Genomic DNA, 22,103 nt, shown 5'->3' with positions numbered 1-22,103 from the left:
TCATTTAGAACATAGCAGACACATCCAAACACATGCATGTATTCTAGATTAGGTTTCTTACCATAAAGAATTTCATATGAAGTCATCATAGATCCTAATCTTAGATACACACGGTTTGAGATGTGACAGGCTGTGTTGACAGCCTCAGCCCAAAACCTTTTAGACAGATTTTTTGCACTCATCATCACCCTAGCCATTTCCTGGATGGTTCTGTTTTTTCTTTCAGCAATGCCATTTTGCTGAGGAGTTTTTGGAGCAGAAAATTCATGCTTTATACCCTTTTTATTACAAAATGCAAGAAATAAAGCATTCTCAAATTCTTTTCCATGATCAGATCTTATCCTACGTACAGAAACTTGAAATTGAGTTCTAACAAACCTGTACAAATTTCTGAATACTTCAAAAGTGTCTGATTTTTCTCTTAAAAAATACACCCAAGTATATCTTGAAAAATCATCAACACATACAAAGACATATTTTTTACCACCTAGACTTTCTACCTCTATAGGACCCATAAGATCCATATGTACAAGTTCAAAACAAATAGTGGTACCAACGTGCTGCAACACTTTGTATGGTACTCTGGTTTGTTTTCCCTTCTGGCACATTCCACATATAGGAATATCCTTGATCTTGAGATCTGGTACTCCTCGTATAGCATTGTACTTGTTGAGCAGCTTCAGATTCTTGAAATTTGTGTGTCCTAGTTTTTGGTGCCACAGCTCTACTTCACTCACTCTTGAGCTCTTGCATGAGATGGTGTCACTTGTTTGATAACAATTATCCATTGATCTGGAACCTGTCAATACACAATGGTTTTGATTATCAAACACAGAACAACAGTATTTATCAAATTCTACACGTAGATCATCATCACACAATTGACTGATACTGATGAGATTTGATCCCAATCCTTCAACATGCAGGACATTTGACAGTTTTGGAAGTCCCTCAATACTGAGTGTTCCACGTCCAACCACTTTGCCTTTAGCTCCTCCTCCATAGGTTACACGTCCTCCATTTAGTGTGTGGTAGTTTGATAGAAATTCTTTTGTTCCAGTCATGTGCCTAGAGCATCCACTATCAAAGTACCATGAACCTGAAATGTTAGCATTTAAAGAGGTGTATACTGCCTTGCACAAAAGTTTACCTTTGAGAGTCCATATTTTACACTCCTTTTTGGTAGATTCTACCTTTTTCTTTGAGGTGTTCCTTGAAGTGTTGTGGCTTATTTTATACAACATTTTGTCACTGCTGAGTTTTTCACAAAATGGACGAATGTGTCCTGGTGAGAAACAGTAATGACAAACATAACCTCTTATTCTGGAATCTGGAGTGGTGACTGTGGACTTCCTGCAATCCTTTCTGTTTGCACCCTTTTCTTTTACAAAGACAATTTCTTTCTTCTTAACTGGCTTCATTTGTTTTTTGAACCCTAGCCCTTCATGTTTGTAGTGCTTTTCCATTGACACAATCTCTTCGAGTTTAGTTGTGCCAGTGTTCATCCTCTTGATTGCTAGAGTTGCCTTTTTGAGTTATTCTTTCACTTTTGCCAGTTCAAGATCCTTCTTGGTGATTCCAACCTCCAAATGTGTGATTGTTTCTTTGAGGGAGGAATTTTCCTTGTTGGCTGCATCTAGAGCTTGAGTCTTCTTCTCCAAGTTTCTGATCAGCTTTTTACACATTTCTTCATCATCACTGACTGCTTCATTACTGGATTCTGCTGCATTCACAGAAATAGAGTTTAAACATGTATAATGATCAGTATTTAACTCACAAACTGAAAGCGTTTCAGAAAGTGTTGCAGCATCCAGGGAGACTCCTTGGGATTCTGTTTCAGAGGAACTTCCAGTAAGATATCTGACAGAAAGAGCTTGTTTAGAGGATTGTTGTTCCTCTGTCTGTTCAGGTTGTTCTTCCTCCTCATCACTGACAGCACAAATCAAACTCATTCCTCTCCTTCTCAAGGTATTTGCACATTCATTAGCATAATGTCCAAATCCTGAACAGGCCCTGCATTTAATATGATCCAAGTTAGGTGGTTCAGAATTTGAACGAATAAAAGAAGAATTTTTTAAATTGTTTTGAGAAGGTGTTTGAGGAAATGTTCTCTGTGGAATAGATCTGTTCCGGGGCTGAGTTTGTCGATTTTGTGGAGACCCTTCTGAAAATAACTGCCTGGGCTTGATTCCACTTCGTCTGTACGCCCTATTGAATTTCTGAATCTGAAATGCCACATTGTTGAGGCATTCTTCTGCATCATCATCATATTCCGGAGCAACATCTTCCTTCTCTAATTCTGCCTGGAGTGCATTTGAGATAGCCTTTCCTTTCTCCTTTCTTTGATCTTCGAAGTTCATCTCTCTGGACTTGAGACTTCCAATTAATTCGTCCAGCCGTAGAGATGATGTATCTTTAGCCTCCTCAATAGCAGTAACCGTCATGCTGAACCTTTCTGGAAGAGTTCTCAATACCTTATTCACTAGTGTCTCGTTGCTCAAAGGACCACCTAAGGATTGAAATTCATTAGCCAAATCAATCAACTTCTTATTGTACTGAGAAATTGTTTCAGTTTCCTCCATTCTCAGTCTCTCAAATTTGGAAGAGAGTAATCTGAGCTTGGTTCTTCTGACACTATCTGATCCCTCACAATGTAGCTGAAGAACTTCCCAAGCATCCTTCGCAGAAGTGCATACAGAGATTAATTTAAACATTGTTAAATCTACTGAATTGAAAATTGCATTTAACGCCTTTGAGTTTTGGTTAGCATTTGATAGATCGTCTGGTGTCCACCGTAATTCTGGAGTTGGAAAAACATCTCCGTCCACATCTGTGATAGTTGGTGGCTTCCATCCAGTGAGAATAGATCTACATGCTCTCTCATCAATGGCTTTGATGTACGCCCTCATCTTGACTTTCCAGTAGGTGTAGTTCGTGCCATCAAGTACAGGAGGTCGCATAGAAGCAGTCATCTGAGTATCCATCACGAATTCGTTTCTGTAAAGAAAAATAGGAACAAACACTTAGTATACGTCAAGTGTTGGCTCTTGATGCCAATTGAAAGAATTTATGGTCCCGAATTCGTATTATACAGAGATGTTATCTAAAATGTTATGACACTTGAGACAACATGCAGCGGAAATATAAAGATTAAAAGACAAACACTCAGAAGTAAAAATGTTCACAAGTAAAGACTTGTGAACTTGCCCTTTACAGGACGGAAAAATATATTAAAAACAGTATTCTAAGAATACAAACAGAAGAGGTGCGAAAACTTCTTCCTTATGAATGAATCTTTTTCAAGACCATTCTTACAATCAAATCTAGATACTAAAAGAAAAATATTAAAAATTCTAGATTTCAAAGAATGTACTCATAATGAGTACGTACAACAGATCCTAGAAAACACACTAAAATTCTCGAGATTAAAACTTCAGCTCTATTTTGGTTTCCTCGAAATCTGTATCAATCTTGAGTCTTGAGTTTGGTATTTATAGACTTGCCAAGCTTCCACTCCTCAGCCCATGATCTGCAAGAAAACCAACCACAAGAGCACTCAAGATAATGGGTTAGTGGGTTAGTTAGGAAGTTAGAATAAAACCCACAATTAAACCCACTAATCACTACTTAGCCCACTAAGTCATAACACTTAGGCCACTAAGTAATAACTAAAATTTAGTTTGAAAGTAAGAGAGTTAAAAACACTTTATAACAACGTGTTTCATTACCTATCACCCATACTACTCAGATGAAGGTTACGTACTGTAAGTACGATACGTCCATACCATATTTATATTAGCATGATACTATTATGTGCCATATTTTATACTATATATCACACAATAATTAACAACCATAAAGAAATGCATTTCAGCAGTACAGAAAAAGATGGAGACCTACGAGCCATCGGTGCGAACCCTCTTTCCACGCGAATTAGCTTCATCTTTGCGGATCACGACAATGTCGACCACACTCATCTTCATTATCAGATGCAATGCAACCATATTCTCCACATCTTCATCACTGCCCAATGTCACATACAATCTTTCCCGAGGAGCCAAGTATTGGAGGATCAGTGCATCTGGATGGATATGATTCCATTTGTTGATAATAGCACCATATATCTCCATTATGGTCGAATTACTTTTTATGGAAATAATGTGAAGTTGATTTTTGTATCGACAACTTCCAAGAATCACAGTGGGTGCATCATTAGATACATCATTTGTAGCCATTGTGGGTTTTACAGTGATTTTTTCGCCGGAAAAAGAGGAAACCAGAGGAGAGAAATGGAGAAGAAATAGAGAAGAAAGAGAGCAGATAGAAATGAAGAGAGAGAAGAAAGAAAGAGAAGATGAAGAGAGAGAAAAGCAGGAGAGAGAAAAGGGTGAGAGTGAAGAGAAAATATAATAAAATATATAAAATTCACATTAGGGACTGATCTGCATGTCAGACGCGTGAATAGGGACTGAATTGCTTGGGGAAACTACCCAGGGACTGATCTGTGTTTTGAGTTTTGGATTAGGGATTTATCTGTAGTTTCCCCTATTTTTTATGAGTAAATTACGATCTAATGTCAAATTACGAAAAACTCATTTTCTCTGGGTAATTACAACCACTCATTAATTATGAATCTTCTTACACGCCTGCTCTTACGGTGTCAAATTTAGTGGAATTTTTTACATTATCTAGAATATTCTTCAGTTTATATCCGTTTTACCTCGTTCGAACTCCACATTATGAAACTGGATGATCATAAAATATGTCTATTGGCTTATAAATATCAGATTGTTATGCATTAAAAACTGCATTTTTGGATAAACTAGAGAACATTTCACGAAATTTACAAGATTTTGTTGAATTTGACATCATAAAGATGGACGTGTAAGAAGATTCATAGTTGAGGAAGGTGATTGTAATTACCCAAACATTAGACGATTTTTCATAATTTACCCTAATTTTTAAATCAAGTCAAAGGCATGAATTTACTTAAAACTTTTCAAAACTAATATTAAAGGCATAATTCATATCAAAATGTATCCAAAACAATAGAATGTTTCACCAATTTGTAAGATTCATAGTATCTTGACAAGTGAAAGATCAAACATACTACTTAATTATGTATTAATTGTAATTGAAGATTGTCCCACCCCATATAGGGCTAATTTTAATGGTACATGTTTAATTGTATTAATGGTACATATTTTTCACACCCCATATAGGGCTAATTTTATTTTATTGTACATGTTTAATTGGTACAATGGTACATATTTTTCACACCCCATATAGGGCTAATTTTATTTATTTTGTCACTTAGGCCAAATAACCGGATGCTTAAACACTTGCGACCGAATTCGAAAACAAATCAAGGGTTTCACCGGTGTGTAAGCTATTAGATATTCGGAGACTCCTATAATCGTTATATGTGAAAGGAGCGAACGTACGAGGATGTTTGGAATCGACGAGCTCCGGCGGCGCTTCAACCATACCCTCCTTTGGTCCTAATAGAAATGAAGCAATTGACAATCTTGCCCCTGCTTCCTTGCACATCACTCTGTGTTTCACATTCAAGAATCTCCCATTGCTCCACACCTTTTGTAATGCAAACATATATATAATTAATTAGACTCATAAGATGAATATTAAGAGTAAATTGAATTACTTCCCTGAAATTACTCGAATTCGACGAATTATTCAAACCTAAAGGTTGGATTTTCGGTTGAAACTAGGAGGTGGAAATCGGAGCAGGATTCGGAAATTTTTTATTTTGAAAAATATTACACATTCCAATTTTCAAAATTTTGAATTTTTTTTCCGACTTGGAATTATAAACGAGACTCCAATATCGATAACCAAAATTTCCAATTTTTTTATTACCAAATTACATTTACAATAGCAATATTTTATTATTATATGTAAATAAGGAGAAAACAAAAAGTCGAATTTCATCGATTTCAATATGAAAATTTCTGATTTTGGAACAAGTTTTTTCGTTTCCATTTTCAAAACAAGGATTCTCGATTTTAAGATTTTTTTCGGAACTAAATTGGAATTAATTTTTTACTTACAACAATTCAAATACCCGAAAATATTGATATCAGTCTAATCCATTAGATTTCCACCCCTCGTCGTAACCAAATTTCAAGAAAAGTGTAACTAAATTTTCAAATCCATATATATATATATATATATATATATATATATATATATATATATATATATTAGTTGAAGAATTTTCACTTACCGGTGCAATATCTCCAAGATTAACAACAAGTGTACCGGGGGAAGGATCAACGGCCTGAAATTCACCAGATCTTTTCATCACTTCAAGCCCACCAACGATTTCATCATCCTGCAGAATAGTCAGGAAGCTAGAGTCTGTGTGCAGTTGCACTCCTGCGGTGCCTACAGTTTCAGTGGTGAAACTGTATTTGTTGATCCTGAATTGGCAAGCCCAATCCTCAAACGAAATCGGACCGTTGATCCCTAGCCCTTGCCCAATCTTACGGCCGATATCCATCATCAGCTCATTCACTGCTTTCGCATACTTTAAGATCACTCCCCTGATTATAATCACACCATTATAACGTAATTAAGAATTAATTAGAGAGAGAGAAAGTTAATTAGAGAGAGAGAGATAGCTAATTAGAGAGAGAGAGAGAGAGAGAAAGTTAATTAGAGAGAGATAGAGCTAATTAGAGAGAGAGAGAGAGAGAGAAAGTTAATTAGAGAGATAGCTAATTAGAGAGAGAAAGTTAATTAGAGAGAGAGAGAGATAGAGCTAATTAGAGAGAGAGAAAGTTAATTAGAGAGAGAGAGAGATAGAGCTAATTAGAGAGAGAGAAAGTTAATTAGAGAGAGAGAGAGAGAGAGAGAGAGAGAGAGAGAGAGGGGGGGGGGGGGATTGGAATTAGAACCTTTGGTGAGAAGTTGCATCTAAGTTTGAGCAGAAGGTATCAACGGCTTCAGGGGAGGATGTATCGTATAGCCCTAGAGCCTCATACAGAGGATTGATTTTCGACGGCGCCATATAACCGCTGCCGGCGATTACGGCCTGGTTTCTCGTTTTGATTTCCGTCGGCTGTTCGAACAGAGATCTCACCACTGCCTTCATCTCCTGCATCAGCGATTCCGGGAGAACTTTCTGGAAATTCACGATCCTGAAACACCCCCATTCTTCGCACGCGCCGATCAGCTTTTCGGACTCCGCCGGGAAATCCTGCACGTCGATCACCGGAATCGGACTGCTGCCACCGCTTGCCATGGCCGGAAAAATTGCTCCGCCGCAATAATTTCTGACGGGTGTTAGAAATGTAGGCTGCAGGCGTTTGATTTAATTTCAATTTGTTTTTTTTTGGGTGGGGATGAAAATATAGACTTGAGTTTGGACAGTTAGCGCAGACAGGGTTTTCCGTTTTCGTGTTTCCTGGTCGGTTCATTTGACACGGCGTCGTTTTCAGTCCTCGACATGCTGAAAAATGTTGAATTACAATTTTTTTTCTTTTTAAACAAGTGTTAGGTAACAATTTGCTGCTGTTAATTTTTTTAAGGATAAGTTACGGCCAGCCCCGAGTAAGATTAAATTACGAAAAAATCCCTTATGTTTGGGTAATTATAAATACTCTCGCAACTATGAATATTCTACACTTACACCCTCGCAATGTCAAATTTACTAGAATTTTTCTAGATCATGTGCAATATTTTTTAGTTTATACTCGTTCTACCCCATTCGAGCTTCGCATTTTAAAACGAGATGATAATAAGATGTGTCTCTTACCTTGTAAATATCAGATTGTGATGCATCAAAAACTGTATTTTTGTATAAAACAAGTACACACTATAGAATATTTCACATAATGTAGAAGATTATATTTAATTTGACACCATAAGATAGACGTCTAAGAAGATTCATAGTCGAGAAATGATTATAATTACCCAAATATGGAAGGTATTTGGGTAATTTTCTTTTTGCTAATGACAAAAACAACCCTCATAAGATATTACAATTTCGCAATATTTTTTTTTTCCGTCACCAAATATTGCATACACGATTCAGACCGGAAATATTAATTGATATCATTTTTCTTTAATGCCTGAACAGCATCCAAAGTTTTATTCTAATTAACCTTTAAGACAAAGAACAGTGTATAACAGAACCTCAAATGCACAATTAGAAACAAGAGTTACATAAAAAAAATATTAAAAAAAAAAAAAAATCAAAGCAGCTTTAAGTTAGACCTGAAGAAATGTCTTTATAATGCCCATCATTTCACTCCCACCGAATCTCCCAAGAAACCCTCTGGCTGCAGCTACCTCGTTAAACTCGGAAACACCGTCACCTCTAAAAGCCCGTTTCTTCTCTTCTTGAATTCTAGAACCATCCAGAAGGTTCTCCCCGGGTTCGACCTTTGGAAGTGGAAACGGGTCGAGAGAAGTTTCCAGAAGCCGTGATTCCCCACCAACTGCACCGACAAAGTCCTTCAAACGACAAAGTGCGAAAGGGACCGGTTCGAAGCTGTGGTCCCCATATTCGACCGGAGTAGAATGATCACCGGTTACACAAATGTAGTACTGAAAATCGCCACCTGTCTCCGCTTGCCAAAGCAGCTTCGCCAGCTGTCCTATTGCTCGATCAACAGCTTCTAATCCTTTTGCTTTGAAGATGCTCGCTTTATCATGACCAGCATCATCTATTGCCTGCATTATACATAATTACAATTAACGAATTTTGAAGGATTCGAGCATGAAAATAATTGTAATTTAGGTGACAAAATAGAATGGGGGCATTTTTGTAATATGGTCACCTTAATGTGAAGGAAACCGAAATCATAGCCATCAGAAGGGCCAGGTTTATGTTCATCTTCACCAGGTACAAAGACATTAGGGCATGACTTGAAAGGAGCTGAGAGTGCACTTGCTATTGCAGTTGCTTTCGATGTTAAAAGAGTTCTGTAATCTCCCGTTGCTCCGGAAGCTTCTAGAATATCGATACCAAGAGATAAACCCAAACCTGCTATAATCTTTGTTGGAGCAACCATACATGGCCTTAACCCGTGCAACTTTTCAAACTCGGGCACCTACGGATAATTTAATTTTCAGTTTCTCTCAAATATATAAAGTACAGATTTTTTAAATTAGAAAAACGAACTCCTATAGTTAAAACTAAGGGTGGAAATTGGAACGAAATTTCCGATTTCCGCCGATTTTGCAAATTTGGGACCAATACTTTTCATTTCGAATTGCAAAAATTTGATTTCTGGAATTTCCAGTTTTTCTTGTTTGGAATTGGAATATATATGAGATTCCGATTTCCCGATCCGATTTTAATTTCAGAAAATAATACCAAAAATTGTGATTTATTTCCGAAAATTACATGTATAATATCAAATTTATTATGTATTTTACATTTTAGGTTACTGAAAATTGGAATTTTACGAATTAATTCCAACTATTCTGATCCAAAAATTTCCGATTTTGGAATTAGTCTTTTTATTCCAATTTCTGAAATTCAGATTCCCGATTGTGTTTCGATTTTTTCTAGGAACGGAACTGGAAATAGTTTGACTTCCGCAAAAAAAAAATAGGGATTTTCCGAAAGTGCTGATTCCTATCCAATCCGTTCGATTTCAACCCTAGTTATATTCCTCAAATGATAGAGTAGAGGGTATTTACTATTTACCTATGCCAAACAAAAGAAGTATTACCTCAATTCGAATCCCACAACCTCGTAAAAGGACAACATTGGCAATAGTTTTTCCTTGTGCTGCCCTTGTTTCATTAATAGGATGATCGACTAAAATACGAGATATCTCCTTTGATAACTCGTTCACAACTGCAGCTGTGTTCTTTGCCTCTTCAGAATCATCGAGGGGTTGAACTTGTAAAAGCAAACGATTATCCTTCAATGGGTCCGTTCCAGATATGTTTCCACTTAACTTTGGTCCTTTCACAACTACCCCACATCTATGCTCCGTTGCATACCTAGAAAAGGAGATGGATTTATTACATGATAGTACTATAAAGTCTACGATATTGCATTATCTTACAATTAAAATAAAATTCATCACTTGATGGAGCAAAAAAATTGCACCTGACTCTAACTTCGTATTGAGGAAAATTGGGCAGTTTCATTTGGTCCAGTGCGGCACAAAGAATAGGCCCTTCTTCTTCAAAATGCCTATCGGCCCTTCTGCTTGTAACTACTCCAGTTTTCTCATCTAGAGTTGCGAAGTTCGACTGGAAAATGAAATTAAATATTAAAGGCCAACTTTGAGAATCAACCATGCAACCAAGAACTTCCAAAATTAGGAACGATAAATGATGTTGATACAGATCACATAATTTATAAATAAATAAAAAAATCTAAGAAGAGAGATACACAACAACATGCGAGACTTTTTTTCTTCAAGACATCAAAGGTCCAAGACAAAGAAAATGTAAATTAATAAAGAATTACTGACATAGTACGAAAAAAGCCGATATTTTATTTGGAGAATCAAAAAGGGGAATTACATGGCACAATCATTTCACCTTCGTACAAAATGCCAAAAGATATCCGAACCACTTATAAGGGTGCACTTGGATGAGCAATATGAGGGAGAGATTTTCAAATCCATAACAACAAAATCCATTCAGCTTGTTTGGATTGAGTCGCTTGACAATAGATTAGAAATCCTTAGCTCTCATTTTTTTTTATTTTCAAACCCATTGATTCAAATCCTTTAATCCAAACGCACCGTAGTATTTTCATGCGAAATCAACCATATTACGATAACATGTTAAGAATTTGCACAAAATTATTCCCTAAATAACAAGATAGTGTATACTACTAACTTTAACAAACGAAATCGATATGCATAATAATACCTTAAACGCGATATCTCCAGGCGACATTGCAAGACCAGCACCCATTGACTCAAACGCCCCTCGTCCTCGATAATAAACCCTAGGATCGTACCCCAATAGAGAAAGATGTGCAGTATCACTTCCACATGCTAATCCAACTTCAACTGGATCCATTAGCCCGTTAACTCCGGCCGACGAAATAGCATCCAAATTAGGTAGGTTAGCTACTTGCAGAGGAGTTTTATTACCAAACATTGGCAGTGATACATCTCCCAAACCATCAATCAGCACAAAAGCTACCCTTCTCTTTGCCTCCTCCGATTTCACCATTTCTCTGCTGTAATAAAACCACAAGCTAGCAAAAATCAGCTCAAGTAAGCCTAAATTTCAGAAACCCTAAAAAAAATTCTCAATTGAATCGGACACAGGAAAACCCTAATTAAATTCCCAATCACCAATAATTCTTAATTTCAGATATCAACCGAACTAATCTACTAAAAAAAGCATAATTCAATCTAAATAAGCATTTCTGAAAATGAAGAATCGTAATCGTAATCGGAGAAGAAAACTGTATTTTCTGCATAAAAACTAAAATTCAACTCCCAGATTAACAACATTTGGATCAAAATTCATCCGTAATTACCAGAATCAATGTCGTACCTGCGAACTTAAATCTCGTGTTTCCGAAATGCGATTAATTTTTTTCCTTGACTTGTAGAAAATTTGGGTTTCTGCAGAATATGAAATATTGTGCTTCAAAGGATCGAACTGGGATAGTATGCAGAGGATTATGGGTCTTCATATTCCAGGTAGCGTTGTTTTAATGCAATTTCTTGTTCCCAGAGAATATTCGTAATTTGCAATTGTGACTCTGTAAAGCTTGGTGAATTACATATCCGCCCCCTTTGTTTCTGAAACGTTCACACTTTACCCCCTAGTAATTTCAAGTTTTATTATTTTTTAGATAAATAATGTGAGCACAATACGTTTAAAGCTCAATAACTAAATAATTGATGCCCATTGAAGACAATCAAAGTCCATAGAGACTTTAAAAGATAGTTGATTTTCACCGAAACTTTAGCGTAATCGAAACATGTAGCGATCGTAACTCGTAAGAGTTGAAGTGGTGCGAGAAACATTCCCCGGCAGTGCGCATTCGAATTTGTGTGTAGTAAATTTTCACTTAAATATTGGGGGGTTTTGTCTTGTGTTTTGTATATTATTGGTTCGCTTTCTCAGAACTCCTGTTAATCGTGCATATCCCCGATTTACAATGTTATTGGTGAAGCGGTCTCTAACATTATAATCAGGGTTTTTCCTTTGGCTTGAAAAAAAAAATCTTACTTAAATTACCGGATAAATGTTGGGTAAGTACTAAAATTTTGCCATCATTCTATTTATCAAGAATCATAAAACCACGTGCCGAGATTAATTTGAATTGCGAAAGTTGAAATACAAAGATTTAAAATAATTGTAAATGGGAATGATTTGAAATGACTCTACAAGTGAACTTACACAATTGATTAAATAGTAATATTTTGAAATTCGCCGTGACTCAGTCTAGATAAGTCCGATAAATTTGTTATTACGAATGTCAAATATCTTCCTCAAATCCAAATGCAAGACTAATTTTTTTTCAAATCAATGTTTAGGTGCACTAAAGCAATTGCACTTTAATTGCAAATATACTATGATAATTAGTATTTCCATAATATTTTATTTATTTTCATTAATAATCCCATATGGGATTTAATTTTTTTATTTATATTCAACTAGAAAATCAAAATCAAAATCAAAATCAAAATTAAAATCAAAATAAAAGATTCTACAAACTTTCAAACTTCAAGGATTATGGGATACACCAAAATATTAGGTTGTGAAAAAGAAATTCTATAACTAAATTAACCATCAAACTAAGTTATATAGACCTTTTTTTTTCAAATATAATCTTCAATGTTAAAAGGAAACTGTGTGACAGAGTCATTAGCGGAACCAAGATTTAAACTCCGTGGGGGCCACGTACATTAATTTCTTTAGGGGGTGACATTTGATGCTATTAAATACGAATTTTTTTTATATTTCTATTTAATGAAGACATTTATTTTATTAGTGTAGTAACTAGTAATCAAATTATATTTGAAATTGGTTTTGTTTTGAAGACTTTCGAGAATTTATTTTTGAACTTTTTTATTACATGTATTTAAAATGAAAACGGTAACGGTAACGGTAATATGCACTGCGCAAAAAATTTCTCCGTAGATTCCTTTAAGAAAATAAAAAAACTAACTTCCATAACAACTTTTCTTTTTAATTTCATTAATTAAATACTTAGATAATACACCTCACTCCCATGTTCAACGGATTTGTGTGGATTCAATGGTTTTTTACCTTGTAAAAGAGTGATTCAAGGAGAACTTCTCATATTGTATTTTTGTTTAAAACTAAAATATAATAACTTGATTTAGGACATAACACTCACTAGTCACTTGTCTTAGAGGCTTGTTTGGCTATATTAATTTTAAACAGCTGATAAGTTATTACGTCTAATAAACTGTTTTAAAAGTCGATAAGTTGTTACGTTTTATTTTCAGAATTAATTTTTAAAGTATTTGAATAATGAACTTATAAACTATTATTCATTGTAAGATATTTTTTTAAAAACAATCTTAAACACTCTACATTGAATTTGTTTTTTTTTTTGAGAAAATTACGAACACATTAAAAGAGCTTATAATCTATTTATAATAGCTGATAAATTTAGCCAAACAATTTCTTACGTTCACTAAAGATTCTAAATACATGCGGTGACTATCGACCGAATGTTTCTCTTAGAAAATATTAAAATAAAGTAATATAAATAAATAAAAAGAAATATTACCGTTCTTCCTAAACACACTTAAGCACTAATTAATCACCTCATTATATATACACTAATCCCACATAATTTTTGCTAATCGTCATTAGGCTCGGTTGATCACATTTATATGGCCAGCCGTATCGGTCATTCAAAGCTACTACTGAATCTTCCCGTTTTCTCCCGCCGCCTGAACACCGCCGCATCTCCGTCAACCACCGCCGCCGCCGCCACCGTGCCGCAGGCGAATTTCACCGGAGATCCCAACCCCTTCGACACCAAATCAACAGCCGATGATCCAACGGATCTGTTCTCGTCAACAGTCACGATCCGCCTGAACACCGCCGCACCTCCGTTCATCACCGCCGCCGTCCCGCAGCCGAATTTCATCAAAATCCCCAAAACTCCGGTCAGCCTCGATGATCCTGAGGAGCTTCCACCGGTCAAATCGATTGACCCGACCACCGCCGGCTCCGGCGGCGGCTCCGGCGGCGGCGCCGCCGTCGCCGGCGGCGAACCTCCGATCAACCTCGACGATCCGAGGGAATTATTCTCGTCGGTTCCGACTTCGAAGCTGATAAAATCGACGGTGACTCTACACATGGCGTCGATGGATAGCATGGTGGATATGGGTTCGTGGGTGTTGAAATCGGGTTTGATGCAAAACCCGATTTCGAAGGGGTTGGTTTTGGGTTCGATTAAGCACACGTTTTACGAGCATTTCTGTGGCGGGAAAGATTTGAAGGAGGCCGACAACACCGTGAAGAGAATATGGGATGATTACGGGCTTAGGGCAATGCTCGATTACGGAATGGAGCACGCCCTCGATAACGGGTCGTGCGACTCGAATTTGGACGAGTTCATTCAAACGATTCAATCGGCCACTCACTCGCCAACTTCACCCGTAAGTTTAAAATTTCTCGATATTCCAAAAATACTAAACTAATTTCGAATATCGTATTGATGCATTCGATCACGTATGGTGGATCATAAGAAAATCTTGAAATAATTGCTTCCGTGTGTCCCAAAATATTTGTCACTTTGGAATTCTTTTCAAATTATCTGACACCGTAGAACTCCAAAGACGCATTAATTTTTTTTTTTAAATCAGTTATGTGCTTTATCAGTTTTTTTAATTAATTGAAAGATAATTAGGTGGTGTTTGAAAAAAAAATTATAAATAGATTATGAGTTTTTTTTCTTCTTATATATAACCTATTTTTAAGTGTTTCAAAAATGAATTTTTATTTTTGATTATGTTAAAATAAGTAACTTTAAGCTATAATTTGTTATGCACCCATAACCTAGTTTTTTTTTTAATTTAAGTTTATTTTTCAGTAAATTCGCAGATACCCCCAATTTTTAGAAATAAACAATTAAAATCAACTTAACTCACAATCCATTACTTCTGTTTTTAAGTAAGATTTTACAAACACCATCTTACTAGATGATCAATTAATAACAAGGGCGTTTTAGTAATCTTGGATATTAATCCATCCATGCATATTCATTTGTTTCCTTCATTTGTGCATACCAACCCAAAACGACAAATATTGCTGGACAGGGGAGTAATTTAAATGTACTGTTTGCAAATAAGTTATAATTTTCAACTTATTTTTGGAAAGTACTCAAAAATATTTTAATAAAGTAGTTTTAGATAATAAAAATAATAATACGACCAGTTGCAATGTTCATTGATTAATAAAAGTGCTTTTAAACTAGAAAAGTTGATGCTTTAGAAATTTTATAGCTTAAACCAGTTTATTTTAAGTGAGATTACAACAATTTTTCGTCGTGCCAAACGAGGCCTAAAGGTATATATATGTATTTCCTATATATGTGCAGGTTAGCTTTGTAGTGGTGAAGATTACAGCAATTTGCCCTCCAAGTTTGCTCAAGAGAGTGAGTGATCTACTAAGATGGGAGCACAAGGACAAGTCAATGCATCTCCCGTGGAAGCGCGAAAGTTTCCCGATTTTCTCCGATTCAACCGCACTTTATCACACGCCACAAATGCCACCACCACTAACCCCAAAAGAAGAAAACGATCTCGATCTAGCCTACAAAAGACTAGTCAAGATTTGCGATAAAAGCTTGGAAGCAAATCTCCCCATGCTAATCGATGCAGAGGACACACTAATCCAACCCGCGATCGACTATTTCGCGTACTGTGCCGCAATTAAGTACCGTAGGGCCCACAACATCCCTTTGATCTTCAACACGATCCAAGCGTATCTCAAGGACGCGAGAGAGAGGCTCGTGATTGCGAAGATATCCGCCAACAAAATGGGGGTCCCGCTGGGGGTTAAGTTGGTTAGGGGGGCCTACATGTCGAGCGAGAGGAAATTGGCATTCTTCGTGGGGGCCGAGTCCCCCATCCACGAGACTATACAAGATACTCATGCTTGCTTCAATAGTTGCGCTTCTTTTATGCTCGAGGAGATTGCTAAGGGCTCCGGTTCTTTGGTTCTTGCTACCCACAATATTGAATCGGGTAATTTTTTTTTAAGTATGTGATATATACCGGGGAAGTAGGGGCGGGGCAGGATTCGAAGCCTAGACCTCTACTCTAATAGTAAACTGCCTCTAAAAAATGCATCGTTTAGCGGGGTTGTGCACTACATAAATGCATTATAGGGTTTTTTCGCTAATATATTTATAACACGAGGAGTTTTACAGCAATTCGATATAACATAGGGGTATCGAACGCAATAAATTCAAATAAATAGAAATCTTGGAAGCTTACCTTGTTATCTTCAATCATTGATGACAAGTTGGTGATGCTTTTTATTTTTTTTATTTTTTTTTTTTCGGGCAGGCAAATTGGCAGCTGCTAAAGCAGTTGAATTAGGGCTAGAAAAGGACAACGAAAACCTCGAATTTGCTCAGCTGTACGGAATGGCACAAGCGCTTTCGTTTGGTCTGAGAAATGCGGGTTTTAAGGTTAGTAAATACGTCCCGTTTGGACCTGTGGAGCAAATTATGCCTTATCTTTTGAGGAGGGCTGAGGAGAATAGAGGTCTTCTGTCTACTTCTTCTCTTGACAGACAACTCATGAGGTAATAAAAATTATATAGAATCTCGTTTTTTTAGCGATTCGATTAAGTTTAATTCCGGGGTTAGATTGCTAAATTTTCGGGTTCTTTTTTATATGTGCAGGAAGGAGTTGGTGAGGAGGATCATTTCTTGAAATATATAGATGATGACGAAGTCGTAAAAATGACAGAGTTCGAATGTACATAGTTCATAAAGAGAACAGCAAAACAAAATATTGTCGTCTCTTTTCGATTAATAAGCAATTTTTTTTTTTTGTTTGAGGCTTTAATTTATTTGTAGTTTTTAATTTAATTATACATGCCTGAACTGTTTATTGTCTAATGTTTGATCAATTTGCAGTTATATATAAAAAAAAGTGTAAAAGTGTAGCAAAATATAAATTATCGAATTAATAATTTCATACGTACGTTCACAACGAGAGTGAGGACCGGTAAAAAATATTATTTAAGCAAGGTTATTAATTGATCGAGCATCGAGAAATTTGTAAAGCAGACTGAAGCTGCTAAGATATACCTCTTAATTGATGTCTGCTAAAACCCAATTGAAATTACAATTTCACACCTACAACAACTGAATTCATCTTTAAATAAAAGTGTAGAAATATCAAAAATTGGATCGACCTCCTGGTGCGCTTTCACGTGGAGCCCTCGACTTGTGAAAGAAAAACAAAAGTTATTTTAAATTGTTTTAAAATACTTACAAAGGCAATCAATAGGGGCGGAATTTCCTTGCAGCTCTCAATTGCTGTATCCGTTTCTTATCCTCCTCGAATTTGCTCTGCAGCATCATCACCTCTGCATACAACAACGAACATTCGGTGACTATTTCAATATAAAACGAGCAGAGAATAATAAAATAACCATATAATGGAGTGTCCGCTAGGGGTGGAAATTGGTACGAAATTTCGCCAATTCTTATCCGAATATTTTTTATTTTGAAATAATATTTTCATTATGAATTCCAAAAGTTCTGATTTCAGAATTTTCGGATTTATTAGGAACGGAATTGGAATACATATTTAGCTTCTAATCCCGATCAGTTTTAATTTCCGAAAATTCCGATTTTTTTTTTCCCAAAAACTTCACTTTATATATCAATTTAATCATGTATTATATAGTAACTGAAAATAAGAAAATCTGAAACCTGCTAATTCGAATCCAAAAAATTCTGATTTTCGAACGAGGGTTTTCATTCCAATTTTCCAAATAAAAATAATCAAAACGGAATTGGAATTAATTTTTCATTTCCGAAGAAAATTGGATTTTTTTCCCAAAAAATGCTAACTTTGATGCAGTCCGTCCGATTTCCACCCCTAAGTACGCCCATCAAGGTTATTGAAAAATGAAGTAAAAACAATTTGCTATTGAATTATTACCACATACCATTTCTTTGAGCTTCCCTTTTCTGAAATCGGTAGAAATCGAGACCAACTTCTTTATTCTTCTTCTTAGCCATTTTATCAAGAACAGCAGCTTGTGCAACGGACCCCACAGCAACTCCAGTTTCATCCTCGGTTGTCTTTTTACGACCTTTGTGATGTACAACAACTGTCCATCCACCTTCTGCAGCTTTAGCTTCTCTCTCTAATTTTGCCTGCACAAAATTAGGAAAGAATTAAAAAAAATTGATTTAACGGTGAATTTTTTTTGCTGCGTATTTAAAAATTATAAGATATAAGTTAGCCCTAATTACCTGCTCCTCCTTTGCCTCGTGAGCAACTATGAAATCGTCAATTCTTTCTTGCAGCACCTCGAGCCCAGGTCTACTCTGATGGTATTGCATTATCCATTCTGAATAAAAGACAAAAATTTTAAACTGGTTTAAAAAAAAAAGCAAAAAAAATCAAAACAGCATTTTACTGTAATATACATTTTTTTCAAAATTCGAAATGATTTAACAAAATTGGCTAAAATTTAATTTATGTTGATACAAACGCAAAACCAAGATTAATTGTTCAAGCTGGTTGAACTAAATGACGCTTTATTGATTAAGACATTGAATTCAAGAATGTGAAACCAAATAAGATAACCTCGAAGAATAAAACATATCACATTGAAATTTTTATATAGACGTGTATTCTCTCGAGTGGTACAAGCAATATAAAATGCATAACATTAAAAAAAAAAGGTGTTCTTATAAAAGAATCATACTTTTCATTCCTTTCGAGTGATCTTCATCCCCTGATGACATCTCGTAAACTTCATCTTCCGCATCTGCCTTTTCCGGCAAACTATCTACAGACAATTCATTCGCCACCGCCCGACTTCTCTGTTTTCTTTTTCCAGCCTTTTTCGACTTGCCTATCGAACAAATAATTCCATAATTTAATTTTCCAAATACAAGTATTGAAGCATCAGAAGATAAACTAAAATATATACTCTGATAACAATGATTGTCTTTTCATTTTAAATACCATTTTGTTTTTCAGATGCATCGTCTTTTTTGCTGACCTCATCACCATTATTGATTCTCTTTTTTTTCCTTGATTTCTTCTGCAATTTATCTTCCTCTGCTATTTCACTTTCAACGTATTTTTCACTAGAAATTCCATCTTCAACTTCATTACTTGGCTCTGCAACCAATTCCTCAGTCTTCTTCCTCTTGTTATTTCTCAACTTCTTACTCTTTTTATTTCCTCCACTTACGTCGTCTACTTCATCTATTGATATCATCATAAAGGGTTACTGTAAATATAGAAACGAATAATGATTATTACTGAAATATCCATGTGTTTAGCCTACCTTTGGAATCGACTTCGTTGGCAATATTCAATGGCGAGTTCTTCTTCTTCTTCTTATTCTTATTCTTCTTGTTTTCCTCGTTAGCTCTGTAAGAGTTTGTTTCTACAAGGGAAAACACTTGATTAGTAGTAGACGAAAAAATTAAATGGCAGGAAAATGGAAGGAAGTAAAAACCACGACATTCGAGTACAGATTTTACAACAATTAGAAGGAGGTTTAGTTCTAGTCTTTTAGTTGTTAAGAACGCGATCTCCGGTAAAACTTAATTCTCGTACTTTAATTGGAATCGAAAATAAATCAATCACCATCCCAAATAATGTGGTTAACATAACCTCGAACACACCCTATAGTCGAATGAATCCAGAAATTTCACCCCCACAAACCAACTCTCTATCTCTCTCTCTCTCTCTCTCTCTCTCTCTATCTCTCTCTCTCTCTCTCTCTCTCTCTCTCTCTCTCTCTCTCTCTCTCTCTCTCTCTCTCTCTCTCTCTCTCACACACACACACACACTCATACATAATCTCTCTCTAAATTCATGACGTAAAATCACAACTTTCTCTTCGAATTTTCTATATATAGACCAGCTGCGCTGAATATATACAGAAAAAATAAATCTTGAGATAAATGTGAACTCTTTCAAATGAATAACAACTAAAAAAATTCATTCCAGAAGAAAAAAAAATATACAGAAATTAACGGAAAAGAAATAAGCACCTTTTTTTTCAGGATGAGAGCTCCTCAACTCCGAATTCGCTTCTTCTCCTATCTTCTTCTTCAAGGGGTTTTTCTTCCTTCTTAATTTCTTCAGTGAATCATCAGCAGCCATATCTCCCTACTTTCAGTATCGATTGAAATATACAGAGGGAGTGGGGTTGAAAGAGAGAGGCAGATTGAAATTAGGGTTTTTGGAAGAGGGGGGGGTTTTGCTGCGTGGATTAAATTAGTTTGTTTGCCTACAAAATATTCATTACCAATTAACTTTTTTTATTTTTTTTCCTCCTCAAAAAATAAAAAATTAAAAAAAATCGGATATAATCCGAATTTGCACTTATGGGAAATTAATTATAATTCTATTATTAAAAAAAATCGGATTAGTCGAAATAATAGAACTTGTTTCAATCGACAATTTCGAAACAAAAACTAGTAAATATTAGTAGAATTTGAAAATTCTATATTTTATTTACATATAATATAAATTATATAATAATATTTACAAATTTTCTGATTTTTTTAATTTTTTTAATTATTTTTGAGAATTAAAATCATATAAAAAAATGTGACTCCTATCTATTCCAATTTTGGTGCAACGAAGAAAAAAAATTGCATGACATAATTTTAAGGGTAAATTACAAACACCCCCCTGAGGTATGGTCAAATTACAAAAACCCCCCTCTTGTTTGGATAATTACATCTACCCCCCTCAACTATTATTTTTTCTTAGACCTCCACCTTTATGGTGCCAAATTCAACATAGTCATCTGGATTCCATGAAATGTGCTCTAGTTTGTACTATTTTTGTGTAAAAAATACAGTTTCTGATGCACCACAAACTGATATATATAAGCTAAAAATCACATATTATGGTCATCTTGCTTCATAATGTAAGGTTTGAATGGGATAAAACGGGTACAAAAGTGATAATATTCCATATAATCTCAAAGATTCCACTAAATTTGATGAGTTGAGGGGGTGGTTGTAATTATCCAAACAAGAGGGGTGTTTTTGTAATTTGGCCATACCTCAGGGGGGTGTTTGTAATTTACCCTAATTTTAATGATAATATATTGGGCAAATTACCAAAACCCCCCTGAGGTAAGCCTAAATAACGAAAATCCCCCCCATGTTCTCGTAATTACGAAAACCCCCCTTGACTAACGGTTGACCGAATTTTTTTAACCGAAAACGTGAAATGTCTATTATATCCTTCTGTTAAATATGTGAAAAATAAAAGAAAAAAGGCAAATTACCAAAACCCCCCTGAGGTAAGCCTAAATAACGAAAATCCCCCCTGACATCCCTTTCAGTTGATGATTTATTGCTTTTATAAATTTATTTATTACTTTGTAATTTGTATTGATAATTTGATATTATAATTTTTTATTTTTTTTATTTATATATTTTAATTGATTTTATTTATCCAAAGGAGTATTCATACGGATTTATGCTTTTAGCTTGAATGATGCATGGTTGTATTTCTCAAATTGTAAAATATTTAATTTTATATATAAAAAATAATTAAATTTTGAAATCTCATTCATTGATTTTTTTTAATCCAATAAAAATACATTGTACATTCATAATGTTTGATTATATTTGGGTTTAATTTAAGAAAAATAAGTATTTTGCAGACACTTATATATTTTTTTATTTATATATTTTAATTGATTTTATTTATCCAGAGGAGTATTCATACGGATTTATGCTTTTAGCTTGAATGATGCATGGTTGTATTTCTCGAATTGTAAAATATTTAATTTTATATATAAAAAATAATTAAATTTTGAAATCTCATTCATTGATTTTTTTTAATCCAATAAAAATACATTGTACATTCATAATGATTGATTATATTGGGTTTAATTTAAGAAAAATAAGTATTTTGTAC

General features: G+C 35.1%; 4 protein-coding genes across 6 annotated transcripts; 1 reads left to right on the top strand and 3 right to left on the bottom strand.

Moving 5' to 3' along the window:
* Nucleotides 1-5,093: 5,093 nt before the first annotated feature.
* LOC105955805 (2-oxoglutarate-dependent dioxygenase DAO) lies at nucleotides 5,094-7,588 on the bottom strand. The gene is made up of 3 exons (XM_012979600.2): nucleotides 6,918-7,588; nucleotides 6,245-6,563; nucleotides 5,094-5,592 (listed from the first exon to the last, which is right to left on the bottom strand). Exons 1-3 carry the CDS (start codon nucleotides 7,262-7,264, stop codon nucleotides 5,335-5,337), a joined length of 924 nt encoding a protein of 307 aa, XP_012835054.1. The 5' UTR covers nucleotides 7,265-7,588; the 3' UTR covers nucleotides 5,094-5,334.
* Nucleotides 7,589-8,051: 463 nt separating this feature from the next.
* LOC105955803 (uncharacterized) lies at nucleotides 8,052-11,822 on the bottom strand. Of its 3 annotated transcripts, none has more exons than XM_012979598.2 (6): nucleotides 11,506-11,822; nucleotides 10,867-11,182; nucleotides 10,091-10,236; nucleotides 9,705-9,981; nucleotides 8,805-9,077; nucleotides 8,052-8,697 (listed from the first exon to the last, which is right to left on the bottom strand). In XM_012979598.2, exons 2-6 carry the CDS (start codon nucleotides 11,173-11,175, stop codon nucleotides 8,233-8,235), a joined length of 1,470 nt encoding a protein of 489 aa, XP_012835052.1. In that variant the 5' UTR covers nucleotides 11,176-11,182; nucleotides 11,506-11,822; the 3' UTR covers nucleotides 8,052-8,232. The 3 variants fall into 3 exon arrangements, with proteins under 3 accessions (XP_012835052.1, XP_088681262.1, XP_012835053.1); XM_088825136.1 differs by having other exon boundaries at nucleotides 11,489-11,652; XM_012979599.2 differs by having other exon boundaries at nucleotides 10,867-11,179; nucleotides 11,506-11,637.
* A 1,844-nt stretch (nucleotides 11,823-13,666) lies between these two features.
* On the top strand, nucleotides 13,667-17,148 carry LOC105955762 (proline dehydrogenase 2, mitochondrial). The gene is made up of 4 exons (XM_012979556.2): nucleotides 13,667-14,603; nucleotides 15,545-16,193; nucleotides 16,518-16,758; nucleotides 16,859-17,148. The coding sequence occupies exons 1-4, from the start codon at nucleotides 13,830-13,832 to the stop codon at nucleotides 16,887-16,889; spliced, it is 1,695 nt and encodes a 564-aa protein (XP_012835010.2). The 5' UTR covers nucleotides 13,667-13,829; the 3' UTR covers nucleotides 16,890-17,148.
* Nucleotides 17,149-17,177: 29 nt separating this feature from the next.
* Nucleotides 17,178-20,455, bottom strand: LOC105955801 (ribosomal RNA-processing 7 protein). The gene is made up of 7 exons (XM_012979596.2): nucleotides 20,213-20,455; nucleotides 19,498-19,599; nucleotides 19,170-19,415; nucleotides 18,907-19,056; nucleotides 18,449-18,546; nucleotides 18,139-18,349; nucleotides 17,178-17,550 (listed from the first exon to the last, which is right to left on the bottom strand). The coding sequence occupies exons 1-7, from the start codon at nucleotides 20,322-20,324 to the stop codon at nucleotides 17,465-17,467; spliced, it is 1,005 nt and encodes a 334-aa protein (XP_012835050.1). The 5' UTR covers nucleotides 20,325-20,455; the 3' UTR covers nucleotides 17,178-17,464.
* Nucleotides 20,456-22,103: the final 1,648 nt, after the last annotated feature.

This window comes from Erythranthe guttata, chromosome 11 (assembly GCF_056151865.1).
Source record: "Erythranthe guttata isolate IM_541 chromosome 11, IM_541, whole genome shotgun sequence".
NCBI classification, from domain to species: Eukaryota; Viridiplantae; Streptophyta; class Magnoliopsida; order Lamiales; family Phrymaceae; genus Erythranthe; species Erythranthe guttata.
The sequence above is the reverse complement of the archived record's forward strand: the minus strand, read 5'-3'. Positions and strand labels throughout refer to the sequence as shown.

Coding starts and splice junctions, on each gene's coding strand:
- LOC105955805 (XM_012979600.2), bottom strand. CDS start 7,264: ATGGCAAGCGGTGGCAGCAGTCCGATTCCGGTGATCGACGTGCAGGAT. Junction 6,564..6,917: donor GATGCAACTTCTCACCAAAG/GTTCTAATTCCA, acceptor GATTATAATCAG/GGGAGTGATCTTAAAGTATG. Junction 5,593..6,244: donor ATCTTGGAGATATTGCACCG/GTAAGTGAAAAT, acceptor GCATTACAAAAG/GTGTGGAGCAATGGGAGATT.
- LOC105955803 (XM_012979598.2), bottom strand. CDS start 11,175: ATGGTGAAATCGGAGGAGGCAAAGAGAAGGGTAGCTTTTGTGCTGATT. Junction 9,982..10,090: donor CAATACGAAGTTAGAGTCAG/GTGCAATTTTTT, acceptor CTCCTTTTCTAG/GTATGCAACGGAGCATAGAT. Junction 8,698..8,804: donor TCGGTTTCCTTCACATTAAG/GTGACCATATTA, acceptor TGTATAATGCAG/GCAATAGATGATGCTGGTCA.
- LOC105955762 (XM_012979556.2), top strand. CDS start 13,830: ATGGCCAGCCGTATCGGTCATTCAAAGCTACTACTGAATCTTCCCGTT. Junction 14,604..15,544: donor CTCACTCGCCAACTTCACCC/GTAAGTTTAAAA, acceptor ATATATGTGCAG/GTTAGCTTTGTAGTGGTGAA. Junction 16,194..16,517: donor TACCCACAATATTGAATCGG/GTAATTTTTTTT, acceptor TTTTTCGGGCAG/GCAAATTGGCAGCTGCTAAA.
- LOC105955801 (XM_012979596.2), bottom strand. CDS start 20,324: ATGGCTGCTGATGATTCACTGAAGAAATTAAGAAGGAAGAAAAACCCC. Junction 19,057..19,169: donor TGCATCTGAAAAACAAAATG/GTATTTAAAATG, acceptor TTTGTTCGATAG/GCAAGTCGAAAAAGGCTGGA. Junction 18,547..18,906: donor TCACTCGAAAGGAATGAAAA/GTATGATTCTTT, acceptor TCTTTTATTCAG/AATGGATAATGCAATACCAT.